Here is a 16,685-nt window from a genome sequence, read left to right as displayed (position 1 = left end):
AGATCTTTGTAAAGCGTAGGGAACCCCCCGTCCCTCATGGCCGATGGTTCATGGCATTATCCAGATGGCTTTTAATGCGCTCAGTCAAAAAAGGTCCCAATGAAACAAAACAACATTTGATTTAAGCATCCATTAAGACTTTTCTTTCATTAAGGCTCGTGTTTTTTTGTTTCGGAAACCATTCTATAATCATTCCAAGATTCGCAGCACTTCTATATTTTCCAGGTCTGAATAAATCTGTCCTGAAGACATTTGGGGGACCTGATGAGGTTTAAATGCTTAAAATTTCCGCTTTCGGTTGTTTGTCGTGTTTGTATGTGTTCAAGAATATTGAGGGAAGATCTGGTCTATTTCATATAATTTGGTAGAACTCTTAATGATGAGTTTTGTAAGCAGGACCACAATAATGGAAAGTAGGGGTATAAGTAACAGTAGACACAAGTGAAAACACGGTTTGCTTGTGACTCGGTGTGCGTGAACAGCAGATGGCACTCCAACTCTGTGGCTCCGGATATATCTATTACAGATAATCATATGGTAATGGTGGACAACATCCACATAACCCCTACGGTATGGATCTCCATAAGAGGGCATCAACAATCTGCTGAGTCCCACAATATATCAGAACTGATAAGGACTTGATCTAGCATGATCTCTACCTAAGATGATGAAGGCCCCATCTCCCGAACCCATGGAGTCAGATGGAACTTCTATTATAACAACAGGTTGTCATCACTTGTAGGCACCTCTAGAGGATCACGAGAGCTGTAATTAGGACATCGCTTACCCTTGAGCAATATGATTTTATACACTGTATCAGATATTATCACAACACTCCAATTTGCTTCTATGTTGCCAGTAAGATCAGTTCAGCTAAATATCTACCAGGCTTTTAATAACATCACTTTTATGAGCAATGTGCTTAAGGAACTGCTCATGGAGGCCACCTGAGGTCTTCTCCCTAGATTTAAGTAGTAAAGCTGTATGCACCGTCTGCAAAAGAGGGCCAAACGATATGGAGCAGAAGAAAAGAGAGGTGCGAGTCCAAACAACGTGACACGTGGGATATATTCCCGTACCTTCTGTGAAGCATTCCTCAGGTTCCATAAATTCTACTGGGGAATCTGGAATTTGCTCTATCAACTCCTTGGACTTCCTCAGGTCTACGGTACTGCACTCGGAAATACTGTCCTGCTTCTGGTAAATTAAAAAACACACACAAAAAAACATTTAAAAGCAATAATAATGGTAATTTAGTTCTTGTAGCAGAAAAGACCAAGTATACAAACTGGAAAACATACTTTTTGTTACTGTTTACAGCAGATCTCTCAATGAAATATAATAACTAAATATAAATATAAAAAAAATATCTAAATTATTATTTAAATATATTAAACACAATGTGAAAATACGGTACCATCCTGGGTTATTATTCAACAAAATTCCTGTTCACCATATTTTATGATAGTTTCCATTATAAAAAAAAAAAGAAACCTTACATATCTTTGCAAAAAATAAAAAATAAATAAAAATAAAATAAAAACAATTTTAAAAATATCGCAGTTCCCCTGAATCCATTAAAAGTATTGCTGGACTAGTAATTGGGGCAAATTAGATGCTGGCTGAAAAAAAAACACAGATCCATTCAAGGCAGGTAAAAAAAAAAAAAAAATGCATTAAAAATATTTTAGGTGCATTTATATTCCCTGAAAAAACAGCGATGATTGTAATTATGTAATGACAGGGGAACTTTAACAGAATACGCAATCAATAAAGGATAGCTGAAGAACTCTCAGAACTCTCATGATTTCTATCAATCTAAAATGATGGATACATTGTGAAGCCATGATGATTTTTAAAAAAAAAACACAAGTCTGCTGCCTTTAACCCCTTAATGACAAATCCCGTACATGTAAGGGCTCAAAATGCATTGTTTTCAATGGGTTTAGGGACCGCCCATTGGATCCTGAGAACTCGGCCCCTAAAGGGAAACTATCGCCATCGCTGCTTTTATTGTTAATAATAAAACTACATACAAATTGTGTTTTTTGGTTTATAAATGTTGCGGAAATGTTTTCGAAGATATTTTGTTTAGAAGTTTATCTCTTGTGGATGGCTCGGGCTCATGGGATTCCATATGCAAATTACAGAACCCATGAATTCAGGGGAAAGGAATAAAAAATTTACGCTGCGTCCTTATATATAACATATAATAATATATTATAATAGTAATTCATATCTAATAATATATCATTTTATTATATTGCTATTCCTATCTTTTTAGGAGCCTTCGTAACATAAATTTACCAAAATTGAGTTTTTCAAAGACTTGATGTTTAAATTTTTTTTATTTTTTTTTTTTATTGTTTTCAGATTTTCTAATTTCTGTGAAACACGCTTTAGGTTACAGATTATATATAATTTTCTCTTGTCTGTCTGTTATTTCTGTTAATTGATGCGATTTGGTAACGCATTCATCAATTAGGTATAATAACGATACAAATAAATTAGACAGTAGAAAAATAATCTGCCGGAAACACAAAATAATGATTTAATAGATTATAAATTAGAAAGGGAAAAGATTTAAAGGACGGCTAATTCGATGGTTGGGTGGAAAATATTAGTTTAAAGGGATAGTAGAAGTTTATTTTATTTTTGGAAGAAAAAATATTTTTTTAGATCCCGTCAGAAAAAAAAAAGTCTTTAGATGAAGTTGATATATTTTATTGGGCCAACACAGCAAAAAAAATATGTTAAATTGCATAACCTTTTGGGATCTCAGAGGTCTCAGAGTGCATTCCTTTTGAAGAAGAGACCTCTGAGGTCCCAAAAGCATATTTTGTTATACGTTATTCAGAACCAATTGTGGCGATCATGCTGGCCTCATAGTTGGAGAAGACTCAAACCCTGGAAGGGCTTATGGAGCCCAGCCAACTTTGTAGACATGACCTTAAGGACAGTTTGGGGAACAAACACGAGAAGGGGAAAACCGCTTTAAACTGGTTGTGGCTCACTCTCACCCCATAACGTGAATCTGACCCGAGCCAGACATATGTATGGAGCCCAATTTCATGTTTTTTCACCCAATTTAAATCAACGAGCCAGCAGACTCAAGTATGGGCTTTTGGGATTAGTCTATTTCGTACATTGCATATTGGGTAAAAGCAGAAAATCTGCCCCAAATTTTAGCTACTTGTTAGGTTAAAGAGTTGGGGACAGATCGTAAAGGGTTAATTTCTCTTGTGTTATACATATAGAACCTAAACCCCTCCCCCCCCCCCCCCCGCTTCTCCCAAGCTACGTGCCTGTTTATTACACTAAGTGGACATTTAGAATAGTTTAAGGAAAATATTGTATTTCACTTGCAGGACGTAGTAAGACGAGGCATCAGTCAGATGTTAATCGGATTAGGTGCAGGACGAAACCATTTGCTTGTGTTGTTTGGGTCACGCAGGTGACTTACTGGCAAAATTCACTGAAACGGAACCAAAATAAATACGAAATTCGACCCATTCAGAACGCTACGTCTAGCAATAGCACTTTTTGATAACTTTCAGGTAAATGCTTGCATTTCAGAGATTATTGTCTGATCCGCTCGTCAGTGATAATAAACAGGCACTTAATACGGATTCTTGCTCGGTGAGGCTGCGTGGGACATTTAAACGCCTCTTGAAGAACCAAAGTAGCGAAGTAAAGCCATCAGGGGCCCATGGGGCCCAGGGGACAGGAATGGGAGGCCTCTCTAACTTGTCAAGGGTCTCCTCATTGGCCCTTGCAGCCTGCCACAAGGGACTGGGCCTTTACCACCTGCGCCTGAGAACTTGCAGGCTTTGAGGTCCATATGGCTGCTTTCTGGCGATTGGGCCCCGGTGGCCCCTTTGCGAACATGCGATGGAGCAGTGGGAGGGGCATATGCATGCCTAGGAGCTCTCCAGGTTTCGCCCCGGAAACTCAGGGTGAACCGCCGCTTCTCCAGGTCTCCATGGAGAAAACTCGGGTCTCGCGTGGAGCTCCTCCTCTCCGGCCCGCGCAGTCAGGAGGCTGCAGCCAGTAGAGTAAACAGAAGCATTTCACCACGCCCCCTCCCTGACCATTTCTCCTCCTACTTCCTGCCCACCTGCATAGCTAACCCCACCCCATGCATGGCTAGCCCATGAGAAGCAACTTCCTCGAAATAAGGAGAGCTCGGGTTAGCCTGCCTTGGGAAGTTCCCTAGCGTGATTATATATACCAGAGCCTCCGGGTATAAAAACCGATAAGGGGATCTCCACGACTAAGTCTCCTTTACCCAGCTCCCACCACTTTCACACCACTTTCTCCCCATTCATGCACGCTTATCCCAGCCCCCAGGTTGTCTCCTCTCCCACGTCCCACACCCCCCAGCATGATAAATGAGCCATTTTTCAGCGACGATAATAATAAAACATTGTTCTTGTGTCTTTCTGTTACCGAGCTGGATAAATTGCGCGGGTCGGGTGTTCCGAATGCCTCTGTCTGCCATTGTCATGTAATGAATCCGGCGTTCCCCGCTGCCGCGCTCCTCTGCTATTTATTTAAAGGTGACAGAGGAAGCGGGGATTACGATGTCATTACTCGGTCACACGATATTAGCAAAAGAATGTTCTGTTCAAGGCTCGTTTCAAAGCTATTAGCCCTTTCTGAACGCGTGCGTCTACGTCTCTCATTCACACGCACGCGCATAAAGACGATCCTCGATAAGAAAAAAATATTCCTTATTGTATAATGTGGCCAGAATATGCGGAATAAACAAATAAAAACTGAGAATTGATTCATTTTAATAGAAATTGCCGCCCACTGTATTACCCTCTACCACTTCTGCTGGGAGGCTGCTCCATTTATCTACCACCCTCTCAGTAAAGTCTTTCACATCAAAGAACCACGGCACTCAGTTTGGCCAAAAACCCAGCATTGAACCACAAGAACTCACATTCCTTATTAAAACCTTTATTCATACCCGGTATAGAGAACGTGTTGCAGAAACATTCACGGCTGGTTACCATCAGGAGGGGGGGGGGGGCGCTTTAAGTGCAAAGTCATGTCTTATTTCAACATACAAATCACGTCTTAACCTGAAAGATTTAATAAAAAAAGAAGAAACAGAGATGCGGGACAGAGATACCCACAGAAAGAGACAGTCTGCGAGGGAAGTGTCCGAGAGCGATCGCACAGTCCGAAAGCTTAAAGCGACGGTTAAAGTCCCGCCAGAGGTGAACGCATATTAAATAAAGTTTCATCACTGTTTGTAGTAATAAGCATTCCTTAACCAAAGAGACCGTCCTAACCGTGCAACGCTACAGAGGGCAGACTTCATCAGCACTGCCATAAAGCATCAGCTTAGCGTGGTGTTTGAGCCGGGAAAGCACTGGGAGTCATACAGCACTGGGGGTTTATATTACTGCATACAGCACTGGGGGGGTTATATTACTGTATACAGCGCTGGGGGTTATGTTACTGTATACAGCGCTGGGAGGTTATTACTGTATACAGCGCTGGGGGTTATATTACTGTATACAGCGCTGGGGGGGGTATATTACTGTATACAGCGCTGGGGGTTATATTACTGTATACAGCTCTGGGGGTTATATTACTGTATACAGCGCTGGGGGTTATATTACTGTATACAGCGCTGGGGGTTATTACTGTATACAGCGCTGGGGGTTATATTACTGTATACAGCGCTGGGGGTTATATTACTGTATACAGCGCAGGGGGTTATATTACTGTATACAGTGCTGGGGGTTATATTACTGTATACAGCGCTGGGGGGTTATATTACTGTATACAGCGCTGGGGGGTTATATTACTGTATACAGCGCTGGGGGTTATATTACTGTATACAACGCTGGGGGTTATATTACTGTATACAGCCTTCAAAATTATAAATCATATTTGACGCATGTCCTGGATTTTGAGAGACAGTCCCTATTTTTAATTTTCCAGCACGTTATTGTGCTATCATATATATGTTAATTTTTTTAAGTATTAATATATGTATATAGGCATTTATTCATATTTTTTATTATTATATTATTTTATTATATGTATAAGCTAATACCAAAATTGTACAAATTAAAAATGTGAATTTAACCCCCCCAAATGATATCACATGATAATGATATAAGCACACATATCAATAAGGTACCCTGCCCTTACATACATAGGATCGCGGTTTGATGAAGTCATCACAAAATCGAGACCGCGAGTGACAAGAAGAAGTAGGTGATGGATGGAAACCTATCAACGCTGTCAGAAGACATCAGTACCGCACTCACAGCCAACTGGGACGTCATTAACGGGGCAGATAGCGACGTGTTGGAATGGAGAGAACACGAGGAGACGCTCGGGGGCTGCCAGACAAGGTGCGGCGACAGAATACCGCAGCATGTCGCAGGTAACTCGCTCAAAATACATTGTTCAGGAGATGAGGAACGTACATCGCGTCCTCTCACCTCAAGTCATTAAAGGGACGCTTTAATGCATGTGACAGCTGAGTGGGACCTTTAAATTCTGCGGTGTCCCCCTTGCAAATGGAATGAATTCTGCGCATGTTCTTCTCGCCGGTATCGATGGGATGCGGACTCAGGTCTCACCTTCCGAGCGTTGACCATCAGCGTTACCCTCTTCTGGGGGAGTGGCTTTGATCAGTGGGCAGGGCTAGTAACTGCAGGGGTGCGGCTAACCCAATTAGACTCTGGTGGCAAGGGGTTAGATGTAGGCTGCGAGTAGGCGGTAGTGGGTGGGGTTTAGTCAGGAAGTGGGCGGGAAGTAGGTGGCGACAAGAGATTGGCAAAACTGACAGGGAGTCACTGGGATGCAGCCCTCCACCCGGAGACTCCCGGTCAAACCTGGAAAGCCCCCCCCCCGTGGCACAAACTAATGCCCCCCCTCGATCCTGCCACCATCATGGTGCTATGATGAGGATGAAGGGAACATGGGACTGGGTCACTGACAAATATTTATTATTTCGCCCAGCTTGGTGGCGAGCGTGGGGTTAAAATCACGGGGGGGGGCAGACAAAGCGGAGGAAGCAGGAAGGCCGGGAACACACAGGACGTGCAGAAAGTACATCGTATCCTATGGGGACGTTCCAGTTAGACCTGGCAGGGAACACTGGGACGCCTGGCCTTTTATACTGGGACAGCACGCGGCTTGAAGAGGACAGGTGCGTCCTGCCAGCGAGACGGCTGGGATGAGGTTGGGTGCCAACAGCTGGCATTAATATATATGCCAAGGGGCAGCTCAAAATCCAGAGGCCAGGTAGCTAAGGCTCACTGAACACCTGCCTGGGCTGTCGTATACTGACCTATTTGGATGCTTCCCTTCCGGATAATAAAAGAGAAACATGCGGGGAGGAAAAAAGGATACAGAGAAACGGGCATTGGGAGCTCCAAGAAGGACTTTCCTTTGCAAAGAGGGACACATGGGAGGTATGAGTGAGGAATGAAACATTTAATGTGGCAGTGCTTACATAATAAAGCCTCCTAGTATCGATATCTAATTCTCACCCCTATATAAATATCGATGGGTTTTCTCGTCTTCGAAGCAAAAAGGGGACAAAGTGACAGCGGGGGAGGGGAAATCTGATGATTTGTGGCTCTTTTGCCCTGAAAGCTTTGGGATGTGGTTAAAATGAACCATTGTGAGCATTTGCACTGAATTATTAAAGGCAGGTACCGAGGATGAACTGGCGGCTGCTGCCCCAGAAGCTGAAATTCCCCGTGACACTAAAATGTGGTCTCGTTACTGGCCAAAAATAAACCCTTTGAGTCCCAGAGGGGTTAAAGGGTCATTTCAAAGAATACATTGTAGTTCTGCAGGTAGTACACACGCAGGTAAAAGAATTCAAGGTGCGCTCCAGCGACCGCATGCGCTCTCATTCATTCACTCTAATAACTGTCTATGCATTTGCACTACTACCTCGCCACCACTTGCCCCTTGGCTCACAGGCGATGCATTCGGGCGAATGCATTTCAGGCTTGCCGGTGCTTTATTACACATGTTAAAATGCATTCTTTGTTGGTTGGGATGTATGGGGCAGTATACCATCCTTTAACTGTACCTCCCAAGGTCCCCTGTTTAGGTAGGATAGTCCCTCTTTGACTCCCAAATCTCTGTGCCCCTTTTTCCTCCCCTGATTCCCCTCTTTTTTTCTAGGAGGTCAGAATGTTTGCTGGGTATGAGGGGATCGCAGGGTTCTACAGCCCTAAAAGCCCCGATAATGTGTATAGAAACAGCAAAGAATGGGTTTATAAATTATACTGTGTAAATAATAATACATTTGCTCATCCCTGGGGGGATTTTACTCTGAGGACCATGAGGGTGGAGGTAGGAAAAGGCCGCTGAGGGGTTGACCCCCATATGTTTTTATATAAAATATATGAATTAGCAGCAAAATGATGAACATTAAGAGGAAGACCCCGAGATAACAAAGCTCTTCTGTGTCTTTGGAAACGAGGCTTTAAAAATCCGGCCGCCTTCACCGACGGGGAGAAACAAACAATTTACCGGCAGATCAGACCTGTCCGGCCCGTCTAGTCGCCCTGTTTTTCCTGCTGTAATCCTTAATCAGTCGTTGGTCTCGTCTTAGATTCAGGAGCCGTATGTCTATCCCACGCATGTTTAATACCCTCACTGTATTAGCCTCTACCGTCTCTGCTGGGAGGCTGCTCCACTTATCTTGTCTAAACATCTTGGAACAGGAGGAACATGTCTCCCCCACCCAACCAGTTATATACGATTTCAAAGCTCATTTTCTACTTTTTTATTCCTTTTTCCCCATTTTGTGTTAGTGTATTTCCTCGTAAGAAAAATGCATATGGCCGTATCAACACAGAAAAAGATATAAAGTTACATAAGCTTTCGGAACACGGAAGTCTCTTCTTCACGTGGAATTCCATCTTACAAAAACTTAACATCATTTTTATCTGCTGGTCCAATAAAACTAACAACTCCGGCAGTACATATGATATATCATGTACAGTATCGGGGTTAAAAACGAACTAAAACTACAAAGAGGATAAACAATATTATTACTTACAAGAAATTAATCTTTAATTTGGTCAAAATATCTTCCCAGCCAATCAAAACACAAGCTTTCTTTCCCCCTACCAATCAAACCAAATCTTGTGTCTATCTCGATTTCGTCTTAACCAATGATAAGTCAGAATCTAAATTCTAAAATCCAATCTGATTTGTCTCAAACACCTCTCATTATTACAGTTATTTTCAGAAAAAAAAAATAGATTCTTCCTTATGGCTAATATATATATATTAAAACCAGTGAATATATTCTCTATTGTGGTCTGGCTCAACTGAAGCAGACTAAAATGATAATGATGATGAACATAAAATATATAGATTTTTTTTACATGATTTACATAAATTTTTAGTTTTTTTTTTTTAATAATTAACTTGATTATTTTGAGACAACCAGCCTACCCGTTTTGTATCATTATTCATTATCCCATCATGACAAAAAACACCACGTAAATTATTTAAAATCACACCCCTTTTTTTTCCCTCCAATCACCAATGAAGCTGAAGCAAGTAAGATGATGTTTTAGGTAAAAAAAAAATAAATAATAATTTAAAAAAATAAAAACGAAAAGATCATTTTTGGAATAAAAATTTGGCGTGAAAAAAAAAAAATTACTAGGTAAAATAAAAAAAAATAAAAAAAAGTTTTTTCAGATAATTAAGAAAATACCATTTATTTGATTTTACCTCTTTGCTGATTTCCACATCGGTGAAGATACTCTGTTCGTCCTCGTCGTGGTACTCGACGTCCGATTCGCCCAAAGCGATGGGGACGCAGACGGAGAGGCGGGGGTTGGTCATGTAATCGTCGCTTTCGCTGACCACGTATTTTTCCCCGTTTTTGGATATCCCTCCGTTCGTGCCGTTCCCTTCCGCGTGATCTTCTTTTTCCTTCCCCGGCTCGCTCACGCTCATGTGATTGTGCATGTTGAAATTGTTAATGCTCCTGTTCTTTCCGGACAGGCCGCTTATGAACGTCTCCCCCGGCTTCTTGGGTTTGCTGAACAGATTCCGAAGGAAGTCCAGGACGATTCGCTGAACGGCCGAGATTCCTTTCTGGATCCGGGCGATGGCGATCTGCAGGTTGTTCATCTCCCCATCCTCGTCGGGGGCGGACAGGTTGTCGGCGCTGAAAGAGCTGAGGAGTAACGCCAGGAAGAGGTTCAGCACCTGTGAGAGCGTCAAGGACATAAAATGACATCATTAACGGATTTTTATTTTTTATTTAAAAAAAAAATAATTCAAGAATATATGTTGTTGTTGCAATTTTGGTGATAAAAGTGGTGCGGTCACCATAGTAACAAATCGAATAATACCTGGGAACTCTCCGGGTCTTGACACACCCCATTTCTCCTTTAAGCGGGGGTGTTTCCCGCGATGTAAGTGGGCACGCCCACTGACATCAGCGGGAACTCCCCCGACATCAATCTGCCACTGGAGCAGGAGATCGGGTGAGTATGGAGCGATGTTGGCCCACTGGGCATTTGCCAGATGGCCAGTCCAGACCCGTTTGGGGTGTAACAGGAGGTTGCTGACCCAAGGAATGGACAGGGGCCACCTTAAAGCACCACCACTGAGCAACGCAAGGGGGCCACGTCAGAGCTCCAATGTGCCGCCAACGTCCACTGATTTTACAGCTCAAAAGGAGATCAGAGGATTCCCCCCACGGGTCAACGATCACCAGCCCAGGGTAGCAGGCCCGAGCCTGGAAATCGGGACTGTCCCACAAAAACCAGGACTGTTCATATTGTTTTACAGCACCGCTAGTGCATATCCTCCTATCCCAAAAGCCCAGCTCCCTCCAGGGCTGCAGCTTCATCTCAAACGTGACCAGCAGAGCTGACACACAATCCTTCCCACCGGTGTACGCGCTGCGCACGCGCAATCACGCTGATCTTAGAGAGCTGTGTTTAGGGCACCGCGAATGGAGCGAAAATCTAGCCGACCTGTTAGGGCTGGTAAAGTGGTCGATTATTGTAGGATGTCAGACATTTCAGCAGCAATCCTCATAATACAGTAAGAAGAGTTACTGTGTACCCCGTGACAGATAAACCTAAAACATTTAGGTGTAAGGTGAGGAAGTTTTACTTTACCAAGAGGGTGATAGATAAATGGAGCAGACTCCCAGCAAAGGTGTCAGAGGCTGATACAGTGAAGGGATTTAAAAATGCGTGGGATAGGCATAAGCTTTAAGAGTTTGCCGGGCCAATTGTGCATTGGGAGAAACACATCTGAAGTGCTCCTGGGTGAAGATCAACTCCCATTTCTTAATGAGACTATAGAACCCTATATTAACCCTTCAATGACCCATCGTGAAGCTTCTATGTATTGGCTCGCCGAAACGCGTTACCCAAATGGCTCTAATATCGGCCCTCATGGACACCCTGACTTGTCATTATTTAAAGATACACTTAATCAAGTCACCTGCATTCAAGCAGGGATATCACCCATAACATACTGGGAGCAAAAGCACCAACTGGGAGTCTTATATATATATATCACAGCAGGGGGGGGGGGATAGGAAGGAGTCAGATGCAGACTGTGTGACCCCCTGATAATCTGCCCCGAGACCCTGAGAGTTCCCAGGTAATCCCAGGTAAAGCGTGAATTGTTTGGCACACAATAGACGGTCGTTACATAAGAATCACTCCAGAGGGGACTGACTCTCTAAACGGGACGTAAAGAAAAGTATGTAAAAATATATCTATTTTTTCTTCTCCGGTTCAGTAAAACTTGAAATTAGATGTCCAAAAATTTTTTTTTTAGAATTCCTTTCATTTACTTGCATTTCTCATCAAACTCCGTTTATATCCCGCCCCGCGCATCTATAAAAAAAATAATACAAGGTATAATCACGCCGGCTAAAAATAACCTTTACCCCCCCAAAAAAAAGTATATGCAATCACACAAAAGACTGAATGTTACAGAATCCCTTCTTTTTTAACTTAATTACAATAGCGTTTTGTTTAGTTTTTTCGATGAAGAAAAGAGAAATATTTTACGTATCCGCGAGCAGCGACGTGCGGCCGGTGAGCGCTTTGGTGTCTATTCAAGCACAAAGCCGTCAAAAAATAGATGTGGACAGAAATAGTACGGGAAGCGAGATATTAATGCTGCGTATGCTCGGATTCTGCGCTGATAATGAGGCGGGGGGGGGCTGAGAAGGTATTTTTGCGGCAGCGTTCTGAGCGAGTGGGAGCGAGCGCTCTGAGCGAGTGGGAGCGAGCATTCACACCCGAGAAACGGCAACAAGGAAACCGCTTCAAAATGGAGGCGACACGCTGTCTTCTTTGATCCATAATGCATTGTACCCCGTGAAGCCTTAATCTGCGGTATTGTGCGATAAATTACGGGGGGCAGCATGGGGTCTTTTCACCAAACTGAAAGCAGAACTCTGTTTTATTTTTATATTATTTTTTTTGACTCTTGATACTCGTGGATTGAGTGGGAAATTTACATTGTAATTCTTTCCCCCCAAAACATATACACTGTATATATATATATATACTTATATTATATACTATATATGATATAGCATATATAAATACTATAGAAATATTGTATGTATATTTATACTGTATATATATAATATATTGTGTATATATATATTATATATTATATACTGCATATATATATATATATATTATATATATATAATATATATATATATTATATATTATGTACGGTATATATATATATATATATATATATATATAATATATTATATAGTATATAATATATTATATATAGTATATAATATATATTATATACTATATATTATATATTGTGTATATATATATATATATATATATATATATATACTATATACCGGTATTACGGTATATACTGTATATATATACTATAAATGATTAGGTAAAAGGTTGGGGGTGACAGTATATAATTATAATCAGCTCCATAAGCGATACGCTGCGGGGGCAGGAAAAGGTTACGAATAAGATTTTCTTTTTGAAGATTTTTTTTTTTTTTTACATTTTTTGCAGGTCTTTGATTTGAAAGAAAAATGAAATGTGTATAATAATCGCGTGTATAAGGCATATGTGAATATTTCATTTGCCGCTAATATAACAAGGTATCAACTTCTTAAAGGCGTATCATTATTTAACCCTATGAGTGCCAGGGTACAATGTATTGTACATCAACACTCTGTTCTACAACAAATAGCAAGAAAAAAAGAGCAAAAAAATAAAAAAAAACACAACAAACTATTTAAATTTATTCATAGGCTTAAAAGGGACAATCCCCCTCCCCCCATGTATTTGCAGGAGGGGTGCCACAAAAGTTTAGAAAGACCAAGCAGCATTATATGCAGTAAAGTTGTCCCCTTAAGTGGGATTTAGGGGTACTTTTGGGCATAAAAAGCGACATGCAGTGCCTTTTATGGTCACAATGTACACTGATGGATTATGGGAAATTAAGGGAAATTTGCATGAAAAGCCTTAGGTGGAGGTCACAGCTAAAAAATAATAATAATACCGTAATAATAATAATTTCCATAATCTAAAAAAAATAAAAAATGTATATTTTTATAAATATTAAAAAATTTGTATTTTTTTTTATTCTTATATTATTTATATTATTAAATATAAATTAATAATATAGTGATAGATTCTTTTCAATATTGAGGTCAATAACGGTCAGATCTCAGAACAATTACATTTCTAGTCTGTCGGGCCAGATCGTTGGTCTATCCCACGCATGTTTAAATCCCCTCAATGTATTCACCTCTACCACTTCTGCCGGGAGGCTGCTCCACTCATCTACTGCCCTCTCAGTAAAGTAAAAACGTCCGTACATTACATGTAAGCCTCTGACCCTCTTCGGCGGTATGACAGTTACATTCTCAGACTCGTACTGGCTATTTTAAATACTTTTTCTTCCCTGTAATTGCCTTTCAGTAACGTGTATGAAAATAGCTTCCTCTTACAGTTTTGTCCACATTGATACAATTAGTACAATCATCTAAATGCCACCAAACCCGCGCCCCACTTTTGTCTGTTAAAGCGGGTGACTCATGCGCTGCTGCGGAGCGCCGCGTTCACAATTTAGTTGGAAAGGGCAAGACTTCAAAGAGGAGGTAATAATAGGACTTACTTTTTAACGTCCATCCGAGGGCTCGCTCTTTGCTCCTCATTGGAAAAAAAAACTCCGAAAAAAACAAGAGAATCTATTGCTTTCGACAGATCTTATTTTAGTAGCTGAATAATTACAGAAATTGTTAAAAATAAGCTACAATTATAATTTTTTTAGATTTTTATTCTATGGAATAAAATCAGGTAGTCGCTTATTGGTGTTTTTAGTGCTGGCCCGTGAGATACGTGTTTGGAATTTTTTGTGTGAATACTTCTGAAGCTCTGGAGCTGCAGCTCCCTCGTGGGGTACACTACTGCTCAAAAGTTTGGGGAGACTTAGACATTTCCTTGTTTTTTGAAAGAAAAGCAGACTTTGTTTGTTAAAATAACATGAATTGAATCAGAAATCCAGGGCAGACGGGGTTAATGTTGTAAATGACTATTGTAGCTGTAGTTGTAAATGATTTTTAATGGAATCTCTTCATAGGGGTACAGAGGCCCTTTATCACTCCCATCACTCCTGTGTTCCAACGGCCCTTTATCACTCCCATCACTCCAGTGTTCCAATGGCCCTTTATCCCTCCCATCACTCCTGTGTTCCAACGGCCCTTTATCACTCCCATCACTCCTGTGTTCCAATGGCCCTTTATCACTCCCATCACTCCTGTGTTCCAACGGCCCTTTATCACTCCCATCACTCCTGTGTTCCAACGGCCCTTTATCACTCCCATCACTCCTGTGTTCCAATGGCCCTTTATCACTCCCATCACTCCTGTGTTCCAATGGCCCTTTATCACTCCCATCACTGCTGTGTTCCAATGGTCCTTGATCACTCCCATCACTCCTGTGTTCCAATGGCCCTTTATCACTCCCATCACTCCTGTGTTCCAACAGCCCTTTATCACTCCCATCACTCCTGTGTTCCAATGGCCCTTTATCACTCCCATCACTCCTGTGTTCCAATGGCCCTTTATCACTCCCATCACTCCTGTGTTCCAACGGCCCTTTATCACTCCCATCACTCCTGTGTTTCAATGGCCCTTTATCACTCCCATCACTCCTGTGTTCCAATGGCCCTTTATCACTGCCATCACTCCTGTGTTCCAACGGCCCTTTATCACTGCCATCACTCCTGTGTTCCAATGGCCCGTTATCACTCCCATCACTCCTTCCTCTAACCACAGCCCCTAAAAGCTAATTTTTGTGCTCATAAAAAAGTAACAAAATGTAAGAACTTAGGAATTGCGTTTTTTTCTCGCTGAGCGGAAAACCCGAAAAAGCTTTAAAAGCCGCATGAAATGTAAAGACGTCGGAATTCATCGATCCAATAATCCCGGGGAGAGCAAAAAAAGCAAATTTTCATTATTAATTGAAAATTTATTTTTGCTCCACCTGCGGGTAACAATTCCTGCCAGATTTAGCGCTCCGGGGCAAGATCGGCCGGTCGGATTATCGGAATGTTACACAAAGCGTGACGGCGGGGGGAGCCTCTTTCAATGACGTCCCAAGGAAACGTATTCACTAAGACGCCCGGCTGTATTTTTTTTTGTTTGGTTTGTTTTTTTAATCAGCGGGGATTGTTTTGTTTGAAGAAATTAAATACTTTCCTGGATTCCGTGGGACCATCTGTGCGGAGCGGCTGCCAAGCGGCGTTAAGTTGAGAAAAGGCCTTTGATGATCGGGATACACCGTTGATACGCTTTAGTGCTCCTTTCTGGGCAGCCGGTCGTGGCTTTTAACAGTCATGGCTGACAGATTTGCACATTAACCCTTATTAGCGACGTAGACTTCTTCCGGTAAATCGGCCCCCGTCTAGTCGCCCGCTTATCCTGCTGTAAAGACTCAAACCTTAATCAGCCGTTGGTCTCGTCTTAGATTCAGGAGCCGTATGTCTATCCCATGCATGTTTAAATACCCTCACCATATTATCCTCTACCACCTCTGCTGGGAGGCTGCTCCACTTATCTACTATTTATATCTGATTATTAACACAAGTCCAAAGGTTTTCCGCCGCTAAATAGTAAGATACTCAAGTATTTGTAGTATATGTTTTATATGTTTTATATATATATATATATATGTTGGTTCTATGGACACCCCCCTCGTTAACCTGTTGAATTTCCTCCTGTCTGACCTTTTTTTTTACCAGCTCCCCGTTGAATGATCTTCCATTAAATCTTACTTTGTAATGTGTTTCTGACGCGCTCTGCTTTACATTTGCCGGAGATAATGCGCTTAATTGCCACTCAGCCACTCCAGGATTGACCTGGTAGCTTTAAGTTGTTGATTTTCACGCGATGCTTCCATTTGTCTTTTTTGCTCACGGGCCGGTAAACCAACTGCAGGCGGATGTAACGGTAACGGGCGCAGCTAATGGGGTGATTAACCCTTCTGTGCTCCAGAGGATTATCAGCCTCAACAATCCGTCAAATTTCCGCTTTTGACTCGAATGGGAATCGTACAGAATAATGAATAATAAATAGAATCTGAGATACTTTACGGGGAACTCTATGGATTGGCTCCAGAATGGGCCTAATT

General features: G+C 41.7%; 1 protein-coding gene across 1 annotated transcript in view; it reads right to left on the bottom strand.

Annotated features, from left to right (window-relative positions):
• The window catches only part of LOC149278875 (sodium channel protein type 5 subunit alpha-like), a 114,868-nt gene that overhangs the window by 36,854 nt on the left and 61,329 nt on the right, over positions 1 to 16,685 (bottom strand). Inside the window, exons 16-18 of the mRNA XM_089501675.1 lie at positions 9,728 to 10,227; positions 7,294 to 7,423; positions 1,080 to 1,197 (exon numbers count right to left, since the gene is read on the bottom strand). Coding sequence (XP_089357801.1) covers positions 1,080 to 1,197; positions 7,294 to 7,423; positions 9,728 to 10,227 — 748 coding nt within the window. The remainder of the gene's footprint in view (positions 1 to 1,079; positions 1,198 to 7,293; positions 7,424 to 9,727; positions 10,228 to 16,685) is intronic.

This window comes from Sceloporus occidentalis, unplaced genomic scaffold (genome assembly GCF_023333645.1).
Source record: "Sceloporus occidentalis isolate IW3139 unplaced genomic scaffold, rSceOcc1.0.p SCAF_178, whole genome shotgun sequence".
In the NCBI taxonomy this organism is placed as follows: Eukaryota; Metazoa; Chordata; class Lepidosauria; order Squamata; family Phrynosomatidae; genus Sceloporus; species Sceloporus occidentalis.
This window is presented reverse-complemented; position numbering and strand designations above follow the sequence as displayed.